Genomic DNA, 20265 nt, shown 5'->3' with positions numbered 1-20265 from the left:
AAACTGGCTTCACAGGAGAAGTGACTCTGGTTATATGTTCAGTGGCGTGATTGTTGTCCTGGATTCAGGTCTGCTTGTCTGAAGTTGTGGTTTCATGGAACAATATGCAAATACTGAGTGGAGCCAGAAGCTGCTTTATCTAACCCGTGCTTGTGCAGGCTCCCATGAAGAGACTGCAGACTCCACAAAGACAGCAGACATGGCAGAAAACGAGATGGAAAAAGTTATTAAAAACTTATTATAAACATGTAGGCGTACTAAAGGCCTGTTTATGCTTCGAGCAGCTATGAGGAACTCTTTACGCTTGTGGTACAGCTTACAGTATATCTTTGCTCCCCCGGTTCTGAAAGTGCACTCAAATATCTCACTAATTACTATTCATTAAAGTTTGCCAGTAAAATGTTGATCTTTTGTTCTGCTTGCTGTGACTAATTTTTTATTAATCTGACGAGCTGGCAGCAGTGACACTTAAGAAACAACAACACAGATACATTCAATCTTCCAGCTGGTTTGTTTGGTTAATGTCATCGGAACTGTTTATTATTATTATTTTTATCAGTATTATTATTATTATAAACTACAAGTGTCCCCAACTCGTCTCCATGGCGACATTCAGATGAGATACAACAGCTCCTTCTGTGATTATAAAGTACAATTCTTTCACGGGAACCTGAGAGCCGTTGCTGCTGATAACTGAAGCCAGCACAATGCAACGCAGCTTTGTGTGAAATCAGCCAAACAACAACAACGATACATTCATCAGCTTTCATCGTTTCCAAGTTTGAACAAAAGGAACTCAAAATGGAAACGCTTCAGACCAGCTGCGCTCTCACAGGATAGACACTCGGTTGATACTCAGAGCTGGTTTTAAAGTTCAACACCTTATAGACTAAAGATATTATTTTTAGGATTACGAGGACTTAAACTGAACTCAATCCATCACTGGTAGAGCAAACATCCTTTACAAGCTCAAACCGGTCTGATGATGTGTGTAGGAGGTGGACATGTTGTTTTGTTTGACCTTAATTTGAAACAGACATCGGGAAAAATACACAAACACAAACTGATGAATAACAAACTTATTAATATTAAAGATACTTCTGTCCCAACAGAAATGTTTTACAAACATCTGCACAGATGTGGCCGCATTTACAAAAACAGCATCCTCCTAAGAATTCAGTCTTTTTCCCATGAAGCTAAAATATTTATATAATTATTATTTATATAAGTCGAAAGCACAGGTCAAGCGTTGGCATCTCAACTGAGATTGCTTTTTGACTCGACAGCTTTGATTGTTGGCGCGAGTCCAAATAGTTTTCACAAGCGACTGTAGTTCCTGACTGAAGATGCACAATGATTGTCTGTTTTGCTTCAGGCTGGAACGTCAAGCTCTGGGAGCAACTTTAGATCTGATACCGTTTTTTAATAAATAAATGAATTAACAAGATCCATGTCTGTGAATACCAGCGTTTAACCAAGAGTTGTCTTTTTATTGGTAAAATAATAGAAGGCTTTTTGCTTTTATTTGATGGGACATCTGGGAGAGAGAGAGAGATGACATGCAGCAAAGGGCAGATGTCGGATTTGAACCAACGACCACAGACAAGACGACTAAAGCCTCTGTACATGGGACACGCAACATAACCCCCGAGACTCCCCAGCACCGAGGAGCCCGTAGGTTTAAGGACGGTGTTTGAGATTTGCAGGGCGTTGAAAACAAACAATGATTTGCCTCCTGAAACAGAGCGAGGCCTGAAGTAAGATGCCAAAAGAAATGAGTCAGCAGCTACTTCAAGGGTTGATTTATCAGAACTCCTGACGGCCATGAACACAATGATTCCAGAATGTTCTACGTCAGATGAGAACTTTTTCTGTTCAACTCAAGTGAATCAAAAATCTTTGGGTTTCAAAACGAGATGTCTCAACACGTAACACTGGAGCGGACTGATCTGTCTGAATCTGTTATCTGAAGGTAAAGCAAACACTAAGTGAATGGTGTGAATCCATCCATGATCTGTACAGCCGTTCTCTCCTTTCTGGGTCGTGAGGGCCTGGAGCCGATCCCAGCGCCCTGGACTGTCAATAACAGGGCTGACATACAGAGACAGACAACCAGTCACATTCACACCTACGAGCAACCTCAAGTCACCAATGAACCGAACGAGGACAGAACATGCAAACTCCACAGACACGAGGATTCTAATCCAGGAACCTCGTCACGGGGAGAAGACAGCGCTGCGGAGGGATTCTCAACACGACGATAAAGCTGCATGTGAAGTTGTTAGAGATTCAGAAAAGTAGAAAACTCTCTCTTACAGTCAAGATTAAAGAAAAAAGAAGTTCAACTTCATGGATTCATTGCATGACTTGGGTTTTGTTTCCGCATTTTTCAGCATCATTATTACTGTGTTATCTCACAGCAGCTGCTTTGTGTATACAGAAGAAGTCTGCCAGTGAATGACATGGACAGAAGCTCTCAAACAGGTTTTGAAATCCCCAGGCTCGACAAGATCTGTGATAAGTGTCAGTTTTAATCCAGCTCTTTGTATGACTCAGCAGTTTGTGCAGCACAGCAGGTCACAGTTTGAACATGATGCAGATCTGACCTCCACGGCTCGTTTGAGTAAATGTAAAAACAAACTTTCCCCTCTTATTAAAAAAACAAACAAAACACATTTTAACGTTTAAATCCTGAATTCTTTATTTTTCATGTGAATTTGCAACAACATAGAAACGTAACAGAAAGAACACTTTGGTTCAAACTGCATTGTGGTGCTTTGTTTTGAGGAGCTGTTGACTCAAAAGGCTCGTCAATAAAAGTCATAAAACGTCAATAAACGCAGAAACAAAAGAGTTTGGCTTATTTAGACATAAATATTTTCTCTTGGTCGCCTGACTCTGGTGGGAAAGAAACCCAAAAGTCCAGCAGGAGAAGGTCGAAGAAGCTGAGTGGAATATTCTGACACGACTTCAACAAACACCAAGAAGAGGTGAAAAAGCTCCAGCAGCACTTCCAGTGTGAAGTTCAACTTTATTAAGTGATCACTTCCTCATACATCGAGTGTTTCTGGAATTTTTTTGACCACTGCATGAGAATGTTGTAATAACTGGTTTATCTTTTAGTTTGAAATGTTCTTGTGAGTATTACGTTTCTGAGAAGGTTTGTTGGGTAAAATGTCACAAACATTCTCACAGAACCAGAAAAGCACATGATCAGATATGAAACAGAAATGTGGTCTTGACTTTGTTCTTGTAACTGAGGTGAAAAAACCTTGAAAGCGAACGAGTGACGTGGACGAGAGAAAGCAGAAAACAGGGATAGTCACATTTTTGTACACAAGAACAGATTAAAGAAGTTGACAGAAGGTGCGAGAGGTTCAGGCTGGGTCCGGTTTGAGAGGGGGGGGGGGGGGTTAATTACACTGGTCTTTGTACTGAGGTGGGACTGTTTGTCCTCGACACACGCTTTAGTAAGGACGCCCTCGCCGCTCCTGCCTGCGATCACCCCTGGGGAAAAACAAACAAACAAAAAAAACACTCCTATGATATCATCAGCATACGACCAATTGGCATAGACAACCGGGCGAACAGGTGTGTGCGCTCTTGAACAGACGTTTACACAAATGATATGCTGATGCTCAGGCAAATTGGACCTCTCAGAGACGAGGTGTTGATTTATGTCAGCTTCATCTTAGCAGCAGATTTATTTCCTGTCAAAGCAACAAAGCTGGAAACTCTTCTGGTCATTTTATCTGGAGACTTCACTGAGCTGACTTATAGCTCGGTGTAACCATATCTCTGTTTGTACTCGGACAGAGAAGAACTGTTGGGTTCTTCCGTTTGGACCCTCCAGCTCTCTGTACTTTCAAATGTCCACTTTGTCAAGTCAAATCGTCCACGGTGCAAACCCACAGGTCTAAGTCCTCTGAGTGTTCAGGCACATGCTGCAGCGTGCGTCAGATTTGATATCTGCTCGTCAAGTCATGAAGTTTGAAGAGGCAGACGATGAGGACTCATTGTCTTTAAATATGCTCTGTCTTTATGGAAAGAAGGTTTTTGTCAAGCTTGAAGGATCTGAACCCGGTAACTACGTAGGAAGCAGCAGGCTCAGGAATTGTACATTTTAGTGGCAGTTCTGGTGTCACTGTTAAATGTGGCTTCACAATAACTGGAACTATGATAACACCCTTGTATTGTCTGTTGCAGGCTGCATCTATCCACTTGTGGATCTTATCTTCTAGGTTGGATTCTGTGAAGAACATTTGTGTACAACCAAAACTACAACTACCACAAGTTGTTTCGGTGTTTCAGTTAGCGCATCGAGCTAACTTGCCATAGAGCCTGGTCTGATTCTCACCTTACGTCCATCTTTCCAGGGCTGTATCCTCCCCGCTCGCTGCCTCGGCCCCCTCGGAAGCCCCCGCGGTCCCCTCCTCTGCCCCTGAATCCGCCGCGTTCAAACCCACCTCGGCGCTCTCCTCCGTACCCGCCTTTAAAGCAAAACAAGTGGTTTGTTGACAATTTGTAAACAGCTGATGGAGAGCGTGTGCTTTTTGAACAGGGTATGAATACAAACCACAGAACATTTTTATTTACTCAATCAACAGCACAGTGCTCACTGATGAGTCATAGTAATTAAATGTGCCTCTATTGGATGATTGCAAATTATATGTTTTATTCAATGGACTCATAAAGAGCTATTCAAAGAACATGGCCAGCAGGAAGTGTTTATTCAAAGGCTTTTCTGTTATTATGTCCTCATCCAATCATTAATGTTATAATGTGTTCAGTTCAGGAGGAACCATTTGTTCAGCAGAAAGTCGTTGAAGAGAGACTTTCAATCCCTCTCCTCCCTCGTGTGAATGTGCACGTGAGTTGCCATGTGGTGGACACTGAAGCTTCAGTGTTTAGCCAGCTCTGCATCAGTCTGTAAACGTCTCTGTTTTAGCCTCTCTCCATTTTTCAAAAGCATCTTTAATATTGATCCTCGTTTTAGCACGTTAGGGAGCTTATTAGAAACCTTTGAGGTCGGGTACAATCACTTCTATTTGAACTAGTTCTCTTGCCCGCCTCCATCGCTTTATTAATACTAACTACAAATGATAGAATTAGAAAAGAGCATACAGGAAGGTTCACCTCTCTCCATCGGGGACATCCCACATTCATCCTCAGGTTTAGGGTCTTTGCACTGGTTGCACTCGTTGCGCCACGAGAAGTTCAGGTTGCCACAGTTACTGCAGAGACATTTGTAGAAGGAACAGAATGAAATGAAAAAAGAAAAGGAGTTTTACACTTTGTTTGAATTGATTTGCATTGATTTGTCTTAACATCGTCCTCCTGAACTCAAGGTTAGCCAACTCGTCTGAATTTAAATGAGCCTTTAATCCTCTTTGAATTAAGAGTTAAACTTGCTTCACACATACATTCATAACATCTTACCACTACATCTCTAATATTGGCAGTAGAAACATATCTTTATCAGTGACAGTGTATCATATGAAGATCGTTTCCATGTGACCACTGCACTAAGATTTCATTAAAGATATAAGGTCTTGTATAATCGAAGCTGTGCAGCTTTTATACACCAGCTCTCTTCCTCATCCTTCTACAATCGATACGTTGGATCTCTGAATCCTGACTTACGGGTTGGAACACTTCCAGTCCCCAGCTCTCTGCTGACCTCCTCTTTCTCCAACTCCTCCACCACCTCCACCCCCATTGCCTCCTGGGAAACCTCCCCCTCGACCTCCACCAAATCCACCGCGACCAATTGGAGCTGCACAGGGGGAGAAAGAAAACCGCTCAGGCCTTCTGTCTGTTAATTTGGTCATCAGTGGTAAGAACTCTCCTCTGCTTTTCCAAATTCAACAATGAACTCTCAAAATGAACGTTCCCTTCAAGGACAAGGACACATTTTGAATCTTTGCTGCTACGACAAAATGCCCCAAAATGAATAAACTCACCACCTCTTCCCCGACCGCCCCTCATGCCACCTCGGCCTCCAAAGTCAGCTCTGCGGGTGGCAAAAGATACCTTGATTGGATTTCCATTGAAGTCCTTACCTGTTGAACAAAGACGTCTGAGGTTACAGTGATCTGGTACGGCCGGTATGTGACTATCAGATCTGTGTGATCGATGAGTGAGAACAACCAACCATCAAACCAGTCGATCGCAGCTTTAGCTGAGGGCGGATCATCAAATGAAACCGTGGCTTCCCCCTTCAGCTTCCCGCTGTCTCTGTCGGTGTACAGGTTTATCATGGGCAGGCCTGTCTTCTTGTTGATCTAAAGGACGGACCGAAGGAGACAGCGGTTTAACGTGTAAACACAAAACACCGATTACTATTTAGAACAGAAGAAGTGATTGAGAGCTACCTTAATAATCCCAATCTGTTTGAAGAAGTCCGCCACAGACTCGACAGTGTAGTCGTCTCCCAGGCCTTGCACGAAGATGGTGTTATTATCAGAGTTATCCTGGTCTTGCACTATTGGCAGATGGATCAAAGAGTAGAATTATCATCATCCTAAAGGGTTGATTTCGCAAACATTCAAGTTCAAGATCAGCTTTAAGCATACAGGTATGTCAGCTGTATGCTTAAAGCAGAGTCGTCCCATCAGAGCTTTCAAATGTTCTCTCTACTTTTAGCACTGTTTTGGTTTTCCACCAACTCCTGAGGAGATATCTGTCTCTTAAGCTGGCGGATATTCACCTTTGATCCCCTGCACTTGGTTGGGTTAAAATGAATGAATTAATATCCCTGCCTTTTAGACTGGTCCAATGAAACATGTCTAAACTTACTATAGCCTGGTCCTCCATGTCCCAGGTCTCTTGGTCCTGGAAAAAGGCAACAACAAAAGAACGGAACATAAATTAGTGCTGGAACAGCAAATCTATACCTTACATTTACACACCACAAAGTCATCACAAATGTGTTTTATTTTTACTCTCTATAAGTGTACCATCACTAAGAGCCCAGTCCCTTTTTACATGGGGATATGAGGTACCTTCCATGAGCGCCTGCATTTCAGTCACAGTCCTTTCTTAAAACCTTGTCATTGTTGCATCAAACACTTGAGGGTTACCAACCTTCACAGCACTTGTGAATGTACCACTACACAGCATTCAGAAGAACAAGATGGTGCGAAATATTTACACTACTGTCAGGTCGATCTTGAACACAAGAATAAGCATCACACATGGAATACAGTTCCAATAGTTTCATTTGTTTTGATCCATGAAGTAAACCCAGTCATGTACAACTCTATGGAACGTCGTTCAGAGCCACAGGAATGATGTTTAAAACATTCGACGAGTCAATGCATTCTTCTTGATGCATTTCTTGGTACCCTATGATTCTTTCCTTTCCAACAAAGATGTCCAACTCTCAGAACCAATACCTACACAGGTCAAAGGAATTCCTGTTTATACTGTAAACCAACTGATAACCTTGACAACTTACATGGCAAGGAACACCAAGTTTGTCGAACCAAGAGCTTGAAAGATTTTCAATATGTTGGTGTTTAGTTAAACAGTGAAGCACACCTTCCCCATTCAGGAAACCAACCTCGAATGTTGAGGTCTCAAAGTGAACTGAAACACCTGAGAAATTATTTAGTTTGTGTTGACCTTAAATCACTTCAATTACCAACTAACTTGTTCCATTTCCAGATTCCCCGGGGTTGGTGTGAAAGCTCCATTTTTAAAACAATCTTTGCATTGTCAAGCTAAAGCCCAATGGCTCGCACCACCACAACCTTTGAACCGTATGACTGAACAGTCAACATTTGATATTTAAAACCAAGCAGACCACTTTTTTTTATGCAGAGTCACAGAAGTCACCAAACATTTTTTAATTTTACTTCAAAGACAGTTTCGCCATAGACAAACAACAGTATTTGTCTTGGCACAAAATGTGCATGACTCATCATTGTTTAGATAACTTTCATTGGATAGAGACACACCTTTCTAATGACCACAGTCACTTTAACGACTTATAGAAAACTGTTCTTGACATTGTTAAGTCATTGTATATTGTATTGAATTGTTAATAGAATGGACCTTTACCCCATAACTTGAACTTTTTTTCTTCTTTAAAACCAAAAAACGTCTAGTAAAAACTATTTTAGATTTGTTTTAAATTCTTTTCAGCAGCATGTCCTTTTTCTGTATTGTCTCAACTTTGATAATTTTTTTGGGAATGATTTTCATGTATTCAGTTGAGATTAGCTTAGGTATAATTAGTGCTTCAAGCGGCTTTCAAAAAGTACTCCAGGTCTGTGATAAGCATCCAAATAGGTGCCTGCTTAAAGTGGTATGATGACTTGTCTACTTCAGGACATAAGGCCAATGCAAATAGATCATACAAGCATATTTCCATCACGCCATGTGGATGACTGATCCTATTCATCTCTGTTTGTCTCTATTTTTTTGCTATCTTGCATAACATATTGACTGCAAAATAGAAAGACTTTATGCCATTATCCCTGTAAGGTGACCTTGGGTGGCTTGAAAGGCGCCATCAAACAATTAACATGTATTATTATTATCATCATATAAATGCTTTGATTGTAAACACATTTAAGACTCAAATAGTATTGCAATGTTTGTCTGATTATTTTATATTTTACGGTTCTTAACTATTGTCTGTACATACCTTGTGTTTGTAGTCTATATAACCTTTGACCTACCACCTATCCTATCATCATATATCACCTTTTTGTAAATGTATTAGATCTTACACCCTTTTTCTTTTTCCTTTGTAATCTAGAACGACAGTAGGTTATCACCCAAAAAATAACCTTGAACAGATTTGATCAAGTTAAATACACTCCTACTGCACTTTTTCAAATCTGGTTGACTGAGACGAAGACGCACTGCGTCCAAGCGTTAGTCCTGTGCACCTTTATTACATTTAAGTGATTTATGTGCTTCAGTATTTTCTTTGGATCCCGTCGGAATCTTTGTATGTTCCAGACGGACTCCGGATCAAGAAATAAATGTTCCTTCCAGTAACAGAACAATGTCCACAGTATCAAGTTGCATCTTACCCAACACATTCTTCAGCTATGCAATCAAACCAGTTGGTACGTTTCAACTCTCATCACTTAATCGAAGATCCGAATCTTTCTGTACAGTTTTGACCAAAATGTTTTTGGGAGGCAAAGCTGCCCATTGTTACATCTCAGGCACACAGTTATTATTTCATCAGTTTTTAATCAATTCACTTTCTGAACATGCGTCATGTTCCATACCTGTTTAACTGTTATCACTCATTTCTTTCATTTCAGATTGAAACGCCTTATATGGTCATATGACTCACGGATCACCAGACAATATCTCTAAACAATTTACCATCACATTTCAACGCCAAAGACGAGAGGCACATGTACGGCCATTTTGCACCATCTAACTCCCTCTGCTGGACATTTTCAACCTCTGTGAGAGGACATTTTCTGTAACTTGAGACTGTCATGCATTCAGAAATCACCTAAACACACAGATGTCCTTACCTGGCGGTGCCACTGAAAACACGAAGTTGAAACGAATTCACTCTTAAGTGTATGTTTGAAGAGATTCCAACAGTTGGAACCATCTTTCTTTCTTTATGTTTTCACTCCAGTGGTTTTATTTTGAAAAATCGGTGCAGTTTTATCAAGTGAATCCCCCCTTAAGTTATTTCACAAACCACTGACTACATTACCTGACATTTTACCACCACTTATCTCACCCTCCTCTTAAGCTTACTCACTTCAAACACAAAACCCTTTTGTTTAAGTGTTTTTCTTGTCACTTACCACCAAACTTATTGAATCCTCCACGATCGCCCATTCTGATGAGGAGGAAGAGAGAAACGACACGCATTGGAGGATGGTGCTGACAGGGATTTCACCTCATTGGGTTGTGGGTAACGTTCCCTCTCAGAGTCACCCAGTTAATCCCACCCCTCTATATTTGGCATTTGGCTTACAGAACCCTTACTCAATCTTGTTCAGAGTTCATCCAATACACATTGAGGACATGAGGCCAGTTTAAAGACCTTGTCGTTGTGTGTTCATAGGCAGCTGATATTTTGCCATTTCTACCTTCAAGTAGCATCAAGTCTTTGAGAGACTTGTATGTACCCATTTAATTTCTTTGTATAACTTTTTTTTTTAATTTAACCAACCCCAACATAACAACCTTTACCTGGATGGATGTTGGTTTTTTTTAGGGCTCATACAACTTTTACTTTTTCACTGATTACAGAAAATTCCATAACCAATGCTCTTTGAGGCTTTTCTCTACCAAATTTTGTCTGCACGTTTTTTGGTTCTCACGCTGCAGAAAGACTCAAGCATGTCTCAAAACTTTCCCCACTTTGCATTTTCCAAACTGATGGCTTAAGCGTAGAAAGCCAGCCTGTAGAGAAGGTAAAGCCTAGGAGAAGATTCACAGGTTGATTAAAGCAGAAAATGACACAGTGATCCTGCAGGGGTCGTTTGGGAAGTAGGGGGTGACAGGTGACAAGGGGAGGCAATGGTAATGTATTTTGGCGTCTGAGAGGTGAGTTCAGACCAGAAAGCAAACCTGTAGTTGTTGTGAGGTGCAACTTCAAACAAAGTAATACAATAATGAATGAGCTACATGAAAAAGGGCTTATGTTTGTTGCTAACGCCTGACCGTGTCGAGATTCTTATGACATCATGAAGTTTCATCAGAAATGGTTTAATATCGTTTTACAGATTTTGTATATTACAGAACCTGTAATCAAGGGACACAAGTTTGATGGAAGCGTTCTGGTATCCATTTGTGTTCAAAGGAGTATTGTCAGAAAGTGTTTCAGAGGGCTTTGTTTGGCTGCATGTAGAAAAGCAGATCATGTCAAGAGAAAACGAGGCGAACACATCAAGAGTAGACTCTTAATCATGATGAATTTATTTCTTTATCAGCGTCACATCACTTGTTATGTATGTAGAGTAAAACTTCTGCACAACAGAGCCAGCTAACAGATGGTCTACAGCTGACATGAAATGGTCAGTTTCCATCAGCTAAATCCTGGCAATGATCCTTTTTAAATGTTCACCAAACTGGACACTGTCCAACCTCGAAAAGCTTGAAAAGGCAGTAAATGTGTATACGGACTTGGATTACTCAAGGCTGCTTTTACACTTAACGTCGCAGTCACACACTGACAGCAGAAACTGCCTGGTAAAGTGACCTTCAGTATCAACAAATCCAATCACGCAATTCTCGGTTCAGTGTCTCGTGTCCAACAGGACACCTCAACATTTGACTGCTGGTGGTTGTGGACTGAAACCCCAACCATCCAGTTGAGAGACTACCCACTGTACCACTAATCCACAACCACCACAATCCAAGACAGAGTTCTTGGAGAAGGCAGTAAAACCTGTTGATGTGCCTCTTGATGATGTCATGAACCCCGACACGAAGACTTCTCTGGCATAGCAGCACGTCAAACATTTGTGTGTTGGGTTCGGTCATCGCATTCTCACACTCAAAGCAGCGTGAGTAATTTTAGGTAAACATTAACTTTGCTTTAGGTCTGAACAAAGTTGCCATTTCGGTAAGTTTTTGCTTAAAACCATTTTGACTCTCGAGTTTGTAGAGGCTCACTGACCAAGCTAGCTGAACTGTTAGCACATTTATGAATATCAACTATAACTATAAATTAATAGCGGTAGTCGTGATGGTATGTGGGTTGGTTAGGGAAATTCTATAGAATCCTTAACTTCCAGTATAGACATTTTATAAAGTCAAGCCATCACATCTCATACACGTCAGGTTAAGATTTGTCCTTTCTTTCTCAAATTTTATAACAACAACATTATCAAACTAGTTTAATTTAAAAAAAAAATGGATTAGGATTAAAATGCACAATCACTTTTGTTGGACAACGCTTGGTTAAGTGGACGAGTCTGGCTCAGTGTCGTCTTAAAAGGATGCCATGAAAATGCATTGGGTATTAATTTGCACATATTGTAATAGAGGGGAAGTACATTTAATTATAGCTCAGGATGAATGCAGGTAAACTGAACGAAATGGCCATCTTATTCATTTATGAGTTCATAACTTAATGAGGTCGAGAAGTAAATGAAACAAAGTGTAACCTCTGAAAACAAAAGTGTCAACTTACCATACGAGTTTGTGCCTCATAGATTTTCCCATACGCTGATGATACTCTTATTTTAAGATCTATTCATGCAAACTAACTCTCCTCCTCGGTCCTTCTGTGTCAATTAATGTGCAATATGAAACCATAAGCAAACCTGTGCGCTAACAGTAGCTTGCTAACACAACAATGCAGGGTGGACAATTTTGTCCGCCACTTGCGCTTCATTGGTGCTTTTCTGTTGGGTTCTAAGTCATGATTCCTTCGCGCGAACACGAGTGGACAGGGGTTGAAGGTGGCTTCAGAATAGCAGAGGTGTCATCAAACAGCAGTTTGTTTTGGTTCAATCAAGCAGCAATCTCTGGTCTCGAAAAATAAAGCCAATGCGGAAGTCCAAAATCCTGCAGTTCTTCAGAGTTTTTTCGCTTGAGGCTGGCTCCAGGATCCCAGGGAGTCACACACACAACTGGAAAAAAAGCCGTAACGATACGCGCCACCCATAGTTTAGCGCGTAGCTGACAGGATTGACAGGTAGACGCGATATAACGGTTCATCAAGAGATGAGTCTCCGGAGCCCCCTGCAGTATCAGACTGCTGACGTCCCTCAGGCTGAGTCCGTTAATATTTTAAGTCCCTGGGTATAATGCTGGCGCGTAAGGGCGACATCTAGTGGATCTTCCTTTAATTGATAACTTTAAATTGTATAATTCTACTTATTTCATCATGTATAATTTTCATTCACAAGTTTGAACAAATAAAGTTGGAGGAACAGTCTGCTTAGATTGTCAGAGGGATTCTTATTTTGACAAACGTTTCCGTGTTAAGAGCTGCATGTTTAGTTTTCCTAGTCTTTGCAACACCACCAAACACTCCAACCAGTCAAACCACCATGAAAACCCCCCAACATGTGGTTACATGTGGCATTTCAGCTGATGTTTCTTTAGTTGTTTTATTTTTTATGAAGTGACAAAAAGCACAGATTGGGAAGTGTAGATGTCTGAATTCACCTTTGTAACTAACTGAAGTGTAAATAACAGGAAATGAATCATTCAAGTGTTTGAGTAAAATGAAGTTTCCCCAAAATACCTACCTACCCATGTTTTCCTTCTTTTTTTTAATGTCAAGAATCAATGACGACTTTTCCTCAAGTGTGCTTGAGTTTGTGTGACAGGTCATGTTTTTTTTATTTGTGTCAGTTTTAAACGGAGACATGTGGACTGTTAAATCTGTGAGCCACGGTCAGACCTTCACTCAACTTACTGACTTCAGCACCAACAGGTTTACCCCGGTTCAGCTCATAGAGCTGTCTTCAAGGCTTCATATATTTCATGAGGTTGTTTTTTTTTTTGTTCCCAGTGTCTTCTGTTGTGTTTATATACGTTATACTTTCATCAACAGGGATCTACATATTAGACACCAAACATTTAAAACACCACCTTCATTTAGTGTGAGGGAACTGCGCTCTGAACATTTAGTTTACTGTTGTACAGTCATTAGGTTCCAGCAGTTAAATGTTTGCCAATGTATTTAACCCATGTAAGAGAAAAGGTCTTCATATAACTGCAGAGATCATTAAGTCTGTTCTATAGTGGATTAACATTTGCTTCAGCCTGCGGTTATTGGGATCTTGATAAAGTAAACTAAAGTTTGGATTTTAGTGCTCCTGTCCTGGTTTTATGGAATGAATGTTTTTCTTACTAGTTAAGTCACATGAGCAGAGATGTGGCACCAGACTTGATCTTCAGATATCCTCTGTTAAATTTCCAGAAGGGTGCTTCCAAAGACAAATTAACATTTTTTTTAACAGCTTTAAAAACAAACACTGTTAGCAACTTCTCAGTTGGTTTGTGAAGCTTTAACACCTTGTGGGATTCATTTTCTTTTTAAGCAAGTTTTGACACACCAGAATTCCCCCCTCGGTTACTTTATGATAATGTAGCTATATATAATGTAGCTACTAATGTGTTCTTTCATGAGGTCGACAGAAGTACTAACACTGACACTCACCCCATGCCACCTCGACCTCTCGGTCCACCTCTGCCCCCTCGGTCAAACCCTCGATCATATCCTCCAGCACCGCGAGCTCCAAATCCACCCCCACGGCCCCTGCCGCCGCGGCCATCCGGACCTCCATAACCACCATCAGGGCCACCGTAGCCTCCGCCCCCTCCGCCACTCATAGGAGGGCTTTCGTCACCATAACCTGAGAGAGTTGAGGGAAAATCTGATGTTAACAGATTTAGCTGTTTCAAAGTGCAACACCAACTCTTACAAAGCTGCTTTATAACAATCAAAAACTTCAATATTGTGTTTCCACCGACATAATTCTGTGCAGGCTGTAAAAGAGAGCGACAGATTATTCTAAGCTGTAAAATGTGCAGCTGTAACAGCTGTTCCTCCCTGTGGAAACTAAAACATACAACTGACCTCCACCTTGTCCGTACTGGCTCTGCTGATTGTAGCTCTGTGGAGGAGAAGAGTTGTAGCTGGGGGGCTGGTTGTGTGGTATTCCTCCATGTTGGGGTGGTTGTGGGTGGCTCCCGCTGCCCCCATAGCCTCCAGTGTGAGCTCCACTGCTGCCATAACCAACTCCACTCTGTCCACTGCTCGGTGGCTGGTTGTAGCCGGGGGCCTGCGAGCCCCCCTCATAGCTGTTTAAGGAGAAGGAGACAAGTTGTGTTTGATGTTTTGCAGTTTGGCAACCCCCAGTAAAGTTAGACATAGTTGGCCCAAAAAAAGTCAAAGTATGTTGTTACAAAGCAGTATTGCTTGTGTTTCCTCACATACATGACCATAACACATCTACTCCTGTCCATATTGGAGTCAGATCCATTCATTTAAACTTTTGAAGCAGGAGGTAATGTTGTCTCACCCTCCAGAGGATGGAGGAGGAGGCTGCTGCTGGCTGTATCCAGAGAAGGAGGACTGCTGGTTGTAGCCCATGTTGGAGGACTGGTTACTGTTATAGCCTCCAGAGCTATAGGACTGACTGGGGTGGTTATAACCTCCTCCTCCTCCTCCTCCTCCTCCCTGATTGGAAGATGGTGAACTATACCCTGGAAGAAAAGAGGAGACATGGAGTTCAAATTAACACTAACGCTGAGTGCAACTCAAATCGTCATGGTTTCAGTCAAGTACTCCTCTACCTGACTGGGGTTGACCATAGCTGCCATATGCTCCCTGGTTGTAGGAGCCAGAGCCGACATCAGAGCTCTGGTTGTAGCCTCCATATCCCTGCTGGCTATAACCTTGGCCAGTGGACTGACCATAGCCCTGGTTAGCACCGCCACCTCCACCTCCACCTCCACCTCCACCGTAGGACCCATAACTGCAAGCAGGTAGAAAGAAAAGGGTAAGTATAAAATATGAACACACAGCTTAGAAAAAAGTATTAGCACTTTATCATAAATTTCCAAGATATAAAATGTAAAAAACAAAACAAAATACAAGTGAGTCATATCAATCTCCTCCCACTGACAATGACGGTCAAACTCTTGTTTAGAGTTACAGTACTTACCCCTGGGCAGATGCTTGGGAGTAATCTACAGATCAAACAAAAACAAACATTAATACTGATAAAACATGTGGAGATTTCAATAGGCATATTTGACAATGGGGATGTAAAGATTAATTGTGAAATCCTGATAAATCGAGTCAAATCGGAGGCGTGGAAGCAGTTTGTCTTCCCCCAAGACAAAAAAACGAAAGAAGGAAGAAGAGAATAAACGCTGTGTGCAAATCTTGCAAGAAGACGAGGAACAACACAAACAACACAACCGATGTGATGCAGAAATCGATCGACAGCACGATGAGAAGCTCCTCTTGTTGTGAGAAAAGAAAATAATAAAATGTCAAACCACACTGACAGGCAGATTTGCATCACCTGAAGAAATCCTTTTCAGTCATCATTTGCCCACAGTCTCATTTAATAAAATAAATGGTGAGAGGGTCACATCGTGAACCTGGTATCGTGAATTTAACAGGGACAGTTAGAGCCACTCTCCCCCTGTCTCTGTGTAAATAGACCCTTTGAATACTTGTTTGTCTGTCTATATAAATCCATCACCTTCAACCACATGGGGGAAGGACATGTAAACAGCCTTCACGGGCAAAATTGTAAAGTTGCTGTTTATTGTGAGATAAAGACACACATGAAGTGTTCCCCATCATCTTTAGCTCCATCTTCAGTGTGTGTGCTGGAGGGCTGAGCCGCCTGCAGAAACTGGGTCACAAACACAGCAGCTACCTACCCAGCTAGCTGATGACACTACACGGTTTAGCTTAATAATAGCAGGTTACCTGAATAGCAATAGGCTACCAATAGCAACTGTATGCTAACAGTAAACAAGTCAGTGTTAGCTTGCCGGTAGAAATGCATATAATATGGTAATAAACGGAGTAATTTATAACGAAAGCAACATTACCAGTTCAAACAGCAGCATTTAATTATACACATATTTAAGTAGCAGGTTAATAAACGATATTAATTGACATTAAAGCGAGTTATCGAGCGGGTTAAGTTAGCTAACTTAGCTTGTAACTGGTAACGTTAAATATTGGAGGCGATATTTCTTATTATAAGCGAAGTCAGAGCCCGTTATTTCCGACGTTGATAACGGTTGTTCATTATATTGCGACGTTGTTGTTTTTTTTTCCCTCACCGTTTGACGACATTACGATGACCGAGGAATAGCCGTCGACTTTAACCGGGATCAAATGTGTTGTTGTTGTTGTTAAACGACTGAACCGGAGAAGATGAAGAAACACACAGGCGTCCACTTGACAGCGCAGTCCTGCAGTTCCTCTTTCGGCCGAGAGGGGGCGAGCTGCTGCTGCAGCTGTCTGTGCCTTTCGTATCAGGAGAGACTATTTCAGTACAATCGAGAGTACAAAACGGAAGATAAGTACAATTAAACAATAGAAAAAAGGAATAGTTTCATCAGCAACAAGTCTTCTTTTCTAATTTTTTTAAAAGTAAATTATGGTGTTTACTCCAGTATGTTTAACAATTAGAATTACAGGTTACTTTCACACACACGTCTTGTGATACAATCCCTGTAAAATATTCTACCCTGTTTTATTAAATGAAAATATCTTAATCTGGTTGTCTATGATAATAATAATAATAGTTAATCGAGTTATTTTGCATTAGGGTTGTACCTTGACTTCTTCCACCAAACTTTGGATACTTGTGTTTATGACTAACTGTCATATCTTAAAGTCCCACTATAAAAAAAATAATCCTCATTTTATATGTTTCTTGTCACTCTATTTATGAAAATATAGGAGTCATACATGGTTTTCCTCTGGATTATGGAGGAGCAGAGGTAGAAACGTACAGGTGTTGCACAAGTAAATGGTGTAAATGAAGAGTTCACTTTTCACTTCTAATGATTAGCTCCTGTTCATGTGCTCACAAATCTAGAATCTAAAGTTTGCTGCTTCTGAAGTTCTTAAAAAGAGACTGATTTATCAACACTTCATAAGTAAACGTGGAAACATTAATAATGTTTGTGTATGAAATTCCCTCTGCAGTGTTGTTTTCTCGTCACCATGACAGCAAAGTCTCACACAACAAGCAATCGGACTTTTCCCAGGTGAGTGAAAATCGAGCTGATGACAAAGCAGTCATGACTGAAACCTAATGTAGTTTAATATTTACTTTATTCTTCACTTTTCTACGTGCTTTAGATGAATTTAAATTATGTTTACACTTGAAGAGAGCTCCTTATCTCCAATATCTGCCTCAGTCTAACAGAGACAATTTTATCTGAGATTCACAGCAGGGCCTGTGCTTCCATTTTTAATCTGTTTTCTGCTTCATTAAAAATAAAAATCAACCTTCAGCAACTAAGGCTGCCAGTGTCAACATGAACCCTCTGATGGATGGTGACCGCAGGTTGGCCCTCCATGCTAAGCAGCGTCACAGCAACAAGACATCCAGACCCTGGAATCTACATCAGAGCAGTATTTGCTTGGGTGACACGGTTTGCAGCTACACCACGACTCACCAGCAGGTCAGCCTTTGGTCATTATCTAAAACTATAAGGTACTCAAGTCTGGTTGTATTATCAGTTTGTGTTTTCTATTTGTCAGAGTTTTTGTGGAAGGTCTATGGATGGACGTCCTCTTGTTTTCCACCACAGAGATCCCAGTTTCCTGTCCCAGCATCTCACCAGGCTAGATCTCAGCACACAGCCACAGAGTGAGCTGCGGACACACAATCAGGAGGTGCACGGACCCAAACGCATCCCTGTGGTAAAACAACAACACCAGGAGTACTATCATGACCACTGACAGCATACATCCCCTCTTGAAATGTAATGTTGTGTCTGCCTGAGCCTGTCTTTTAGTGGTTTACTTTCAGTGGGCATATATAGATTACAGGGATTTCATTGCAGCCATTACAAATCAAATAAAATAAACTTTATTTATCAGTTAGGAACTTGGTTGCAGGGAAAGCGCCAGTACAGAAACATCAGACACATCATATACCATTCACACATTAAAATTTATGCTGATGGTCATGAAGTCCCTAATAAATAGCTTAAAAACAATAATAGATTAAAAGCAATGGTAGATTAAGAACAAATAGGTCAAAAAGTGTTCACAGTCACAGTCAGCCATTTAACAGGCGGATGGAGGTGGGGAGGAAGCTGGAGCTGGCCCTCTTTGTCCAACCTGTGCTAAAGTATGTCAGAGCATATGTCTCTTTTGAGTACATCAGACCTTATTGTCGTCTCTCATTCATTAGCACTTACACTTTTGAATGTATTGTATTAATTGTATTTTAATAATTGAATTGATGTATGTATTAACTTGGTTTTGGTGTTTCTATGAGCCTGTGAGTACGCTTGATCAGTCTCCATTCATTTATTAAATATAACCCGTGTTTTAAAAGAAAAAAAATAAATACCTTTGACATTTTGTGCCTTGGTCCCTCTCCGACCTCTTACACCTCCTCATTGTTCCAGAGGATCGACCCAAAGGAGATGAACTGGGCTCGGCATTGCAGTGGCCAGGCGGTCAGAGAGCTCACCAACCCTCAGGGTCAATGTGAATACCAGACCTCCTACAAAACAGAGCACAGATACCCAAGGACGGATGGCTCACTGCATCTCACCAGTGGCCAACCCACACAGTGGCATCAACACAATATACTGACAGGTATAGTCTGAAAAGCTTTCAAATTTAAATACTAACAGAAATCATTTTAAGTGAGCAGTATTTACTGGTGTTAGCAAGGGGAAGCTGCTGGGATCATCACAAACATGGATAGGATAGGCCTATGCCTCTGAATGTATTCTAATAAACAGGTCTGTAATAGAAATGATTGGAGGGGTTGTCTAAAACCTGAAACATGTAATCCTTGGATCTAGATTTATTTTAAGATTTTCGTTTTCACAGTATGTGCATGTATATATATATATATATATTTTTTTTTTTACTCACAGCTTGAATGTATTTAAAATCCTGAGGTACCACTGCCCTCCTGTGGCCGCACAGAGGAACTGCAACACGTCTTATATTTCAGTGTCAGAGTTATGATTGACCTTTAAATCAATGCATGCTCTACTACAGGGTGGTGGACAGTTTGGTGTTCAATTCATATATGAAATGTTGGTTTTTGTTCACAAATCAATTGTGTGTGTGCAGGTGAAGTGAGGCAGACGGCGAGTCCAAGGAACCCTCGCAGATACTCCAGAGACAAGCAGCTTTGGGCAGCCAGGCGCTGGGAAACAGATCCCTCTGCACTCAGACTCTACTGACGAACACGTTGCTAACAAGTCGGATATGATCATCTGACTAGAATAAAGAGCCGTTGTCCCCCTCTGCAATACAGCGCTGTACTTTCATGATCCAGTTGAAGCTGCAGGGTGCGTCAGACACGCAGATAGAAATGGTCACAAGAAACCTTCATCTGAGAGCATGTTGTAAAATTAAGGAAGAACCCTCGAGGGAATCAAGGAGTTGCTCTGACTCATAGGTTGAACAGCAGTATCTGCATCTGCTGCATCACGTCAACTTAACGCAAGCAAGAGAGTTCACAAAACTGCTGATCAGAGAAGAAACATTTGAAAAAAAAAGGATTAGTTTTCATGGTCAAAGTCTCATAGCTCATTTGACAAATTAAAAAGAAAAATATTTAATAATTT

General features: G+C 41.1%; 2 protein-coding genes across 6 annotated transcripts; one reads left to right on the top strand and one right to left on the bottom strand.

Moving 5' to 3' along the window:
- Nucleotides 1–2675: 2675 nt before the first annotated feature.
- Nucleotides 2676–16975, bottom strand: fus (FUS RNA binding protein). 2 transcript variants are annotated; one of them, XM_079366096.1, is made up of 15 exons: nucleotides 16771–16975; nucleotides 15627–15651; nucleotides 15256–15437; nucleotides 14982–15165; nucleotides 14537–14760; nucleotides 14117–14312; nucleotides 9795–9829; nucleotides 6799–6834; nucleotides 6375–6484; nucleotides 6155–6284; nucleotides 5964–6062; nucleotides 5644–5776; nucleotides 5137–5234; nucleotides 4358–4490; nucleotides 2676–3507 (listed from the first exon to the last, which is right to left on the bottom strand). In XM_079366096.1, the coding sequence occupies exons 1-15, from the start codon at nucleotides 16781–16783 to the stop codon at nucleotides 3468–3470; spliced, it is 1638 nt and encodes a 545-aa protein (XP_079222222.1). In that variant the 5' UTR covers nucleotides 16784–16975; the 3' UTR covers nucleotides 2676–3467. The 2 variants fall into 2 exon arrangements, with proteins under 2 accessions (XP_079222222.1, XP_079222221.1); XM_079366095.1 differs by having other exon boundaries at nucleotides 5125–5234; nucleotides 16771–16974.
- Nucleotides 16976–17609: 634 nt separating this feature from the next.
- On the top strand, nucleotides 17610–20058 carry LOC306838131 (uncharacterized protein; the record flags this gene model as incomplete). 4 transcript variants are annotated; one of them, XM_079366114.1, is made up of 5 exons in its annotated part: nucleotides 17610–17706; nucleotides 17957–18126; nucleotides 18256–18367; nucleotides 19084–19276; nucleotides 19766–20056. In XM_079366114.1, 4 exons carry the CDS (start codon nucleotides 17996–17998, stop codon nucleotides 19876–19878), a joined length of 549 nt encoding a protein of 182 aa, XP_079222240.1. In that variant the 3' UTR covers nucleotides 19879–20056. The 4 variants fall into 4 exon arrangements, with proteins under 4 accessions (XP_079222240.1, XP_079222239.1, XP_079222237.1 ...); XM_079366113.1 differs by having other exon boundaries at nucleotides 17627–17706; nucleotides 17965–18126; nucleotides 19766–20054; XM_079366111.1 differs by lacking the exon at nucleotides 17610–17706 and having other exon boundaries at nucleotides 17980–18158; nucleotides 19766–20058.
- Between the last annotated feature and the right edge of the window lie 207 nt (nucleotides 20059–20265).

Source organism: Symphodus melops (genome assembly GCF_947650265.1).
Source record: "Symphodus melops genome assembly, chromosome: 17".
Taxonomy (NCBI): Eukaryota; Metazoa; Chordata; class Actinopteri; order Labriformes; family Labridae; genus Symphodus; species Symphodus melops.
Note: the sequence above shows the minus strand (reverse complement) of the source record. Positions and strands in the feature narration are given on the sequence as shown.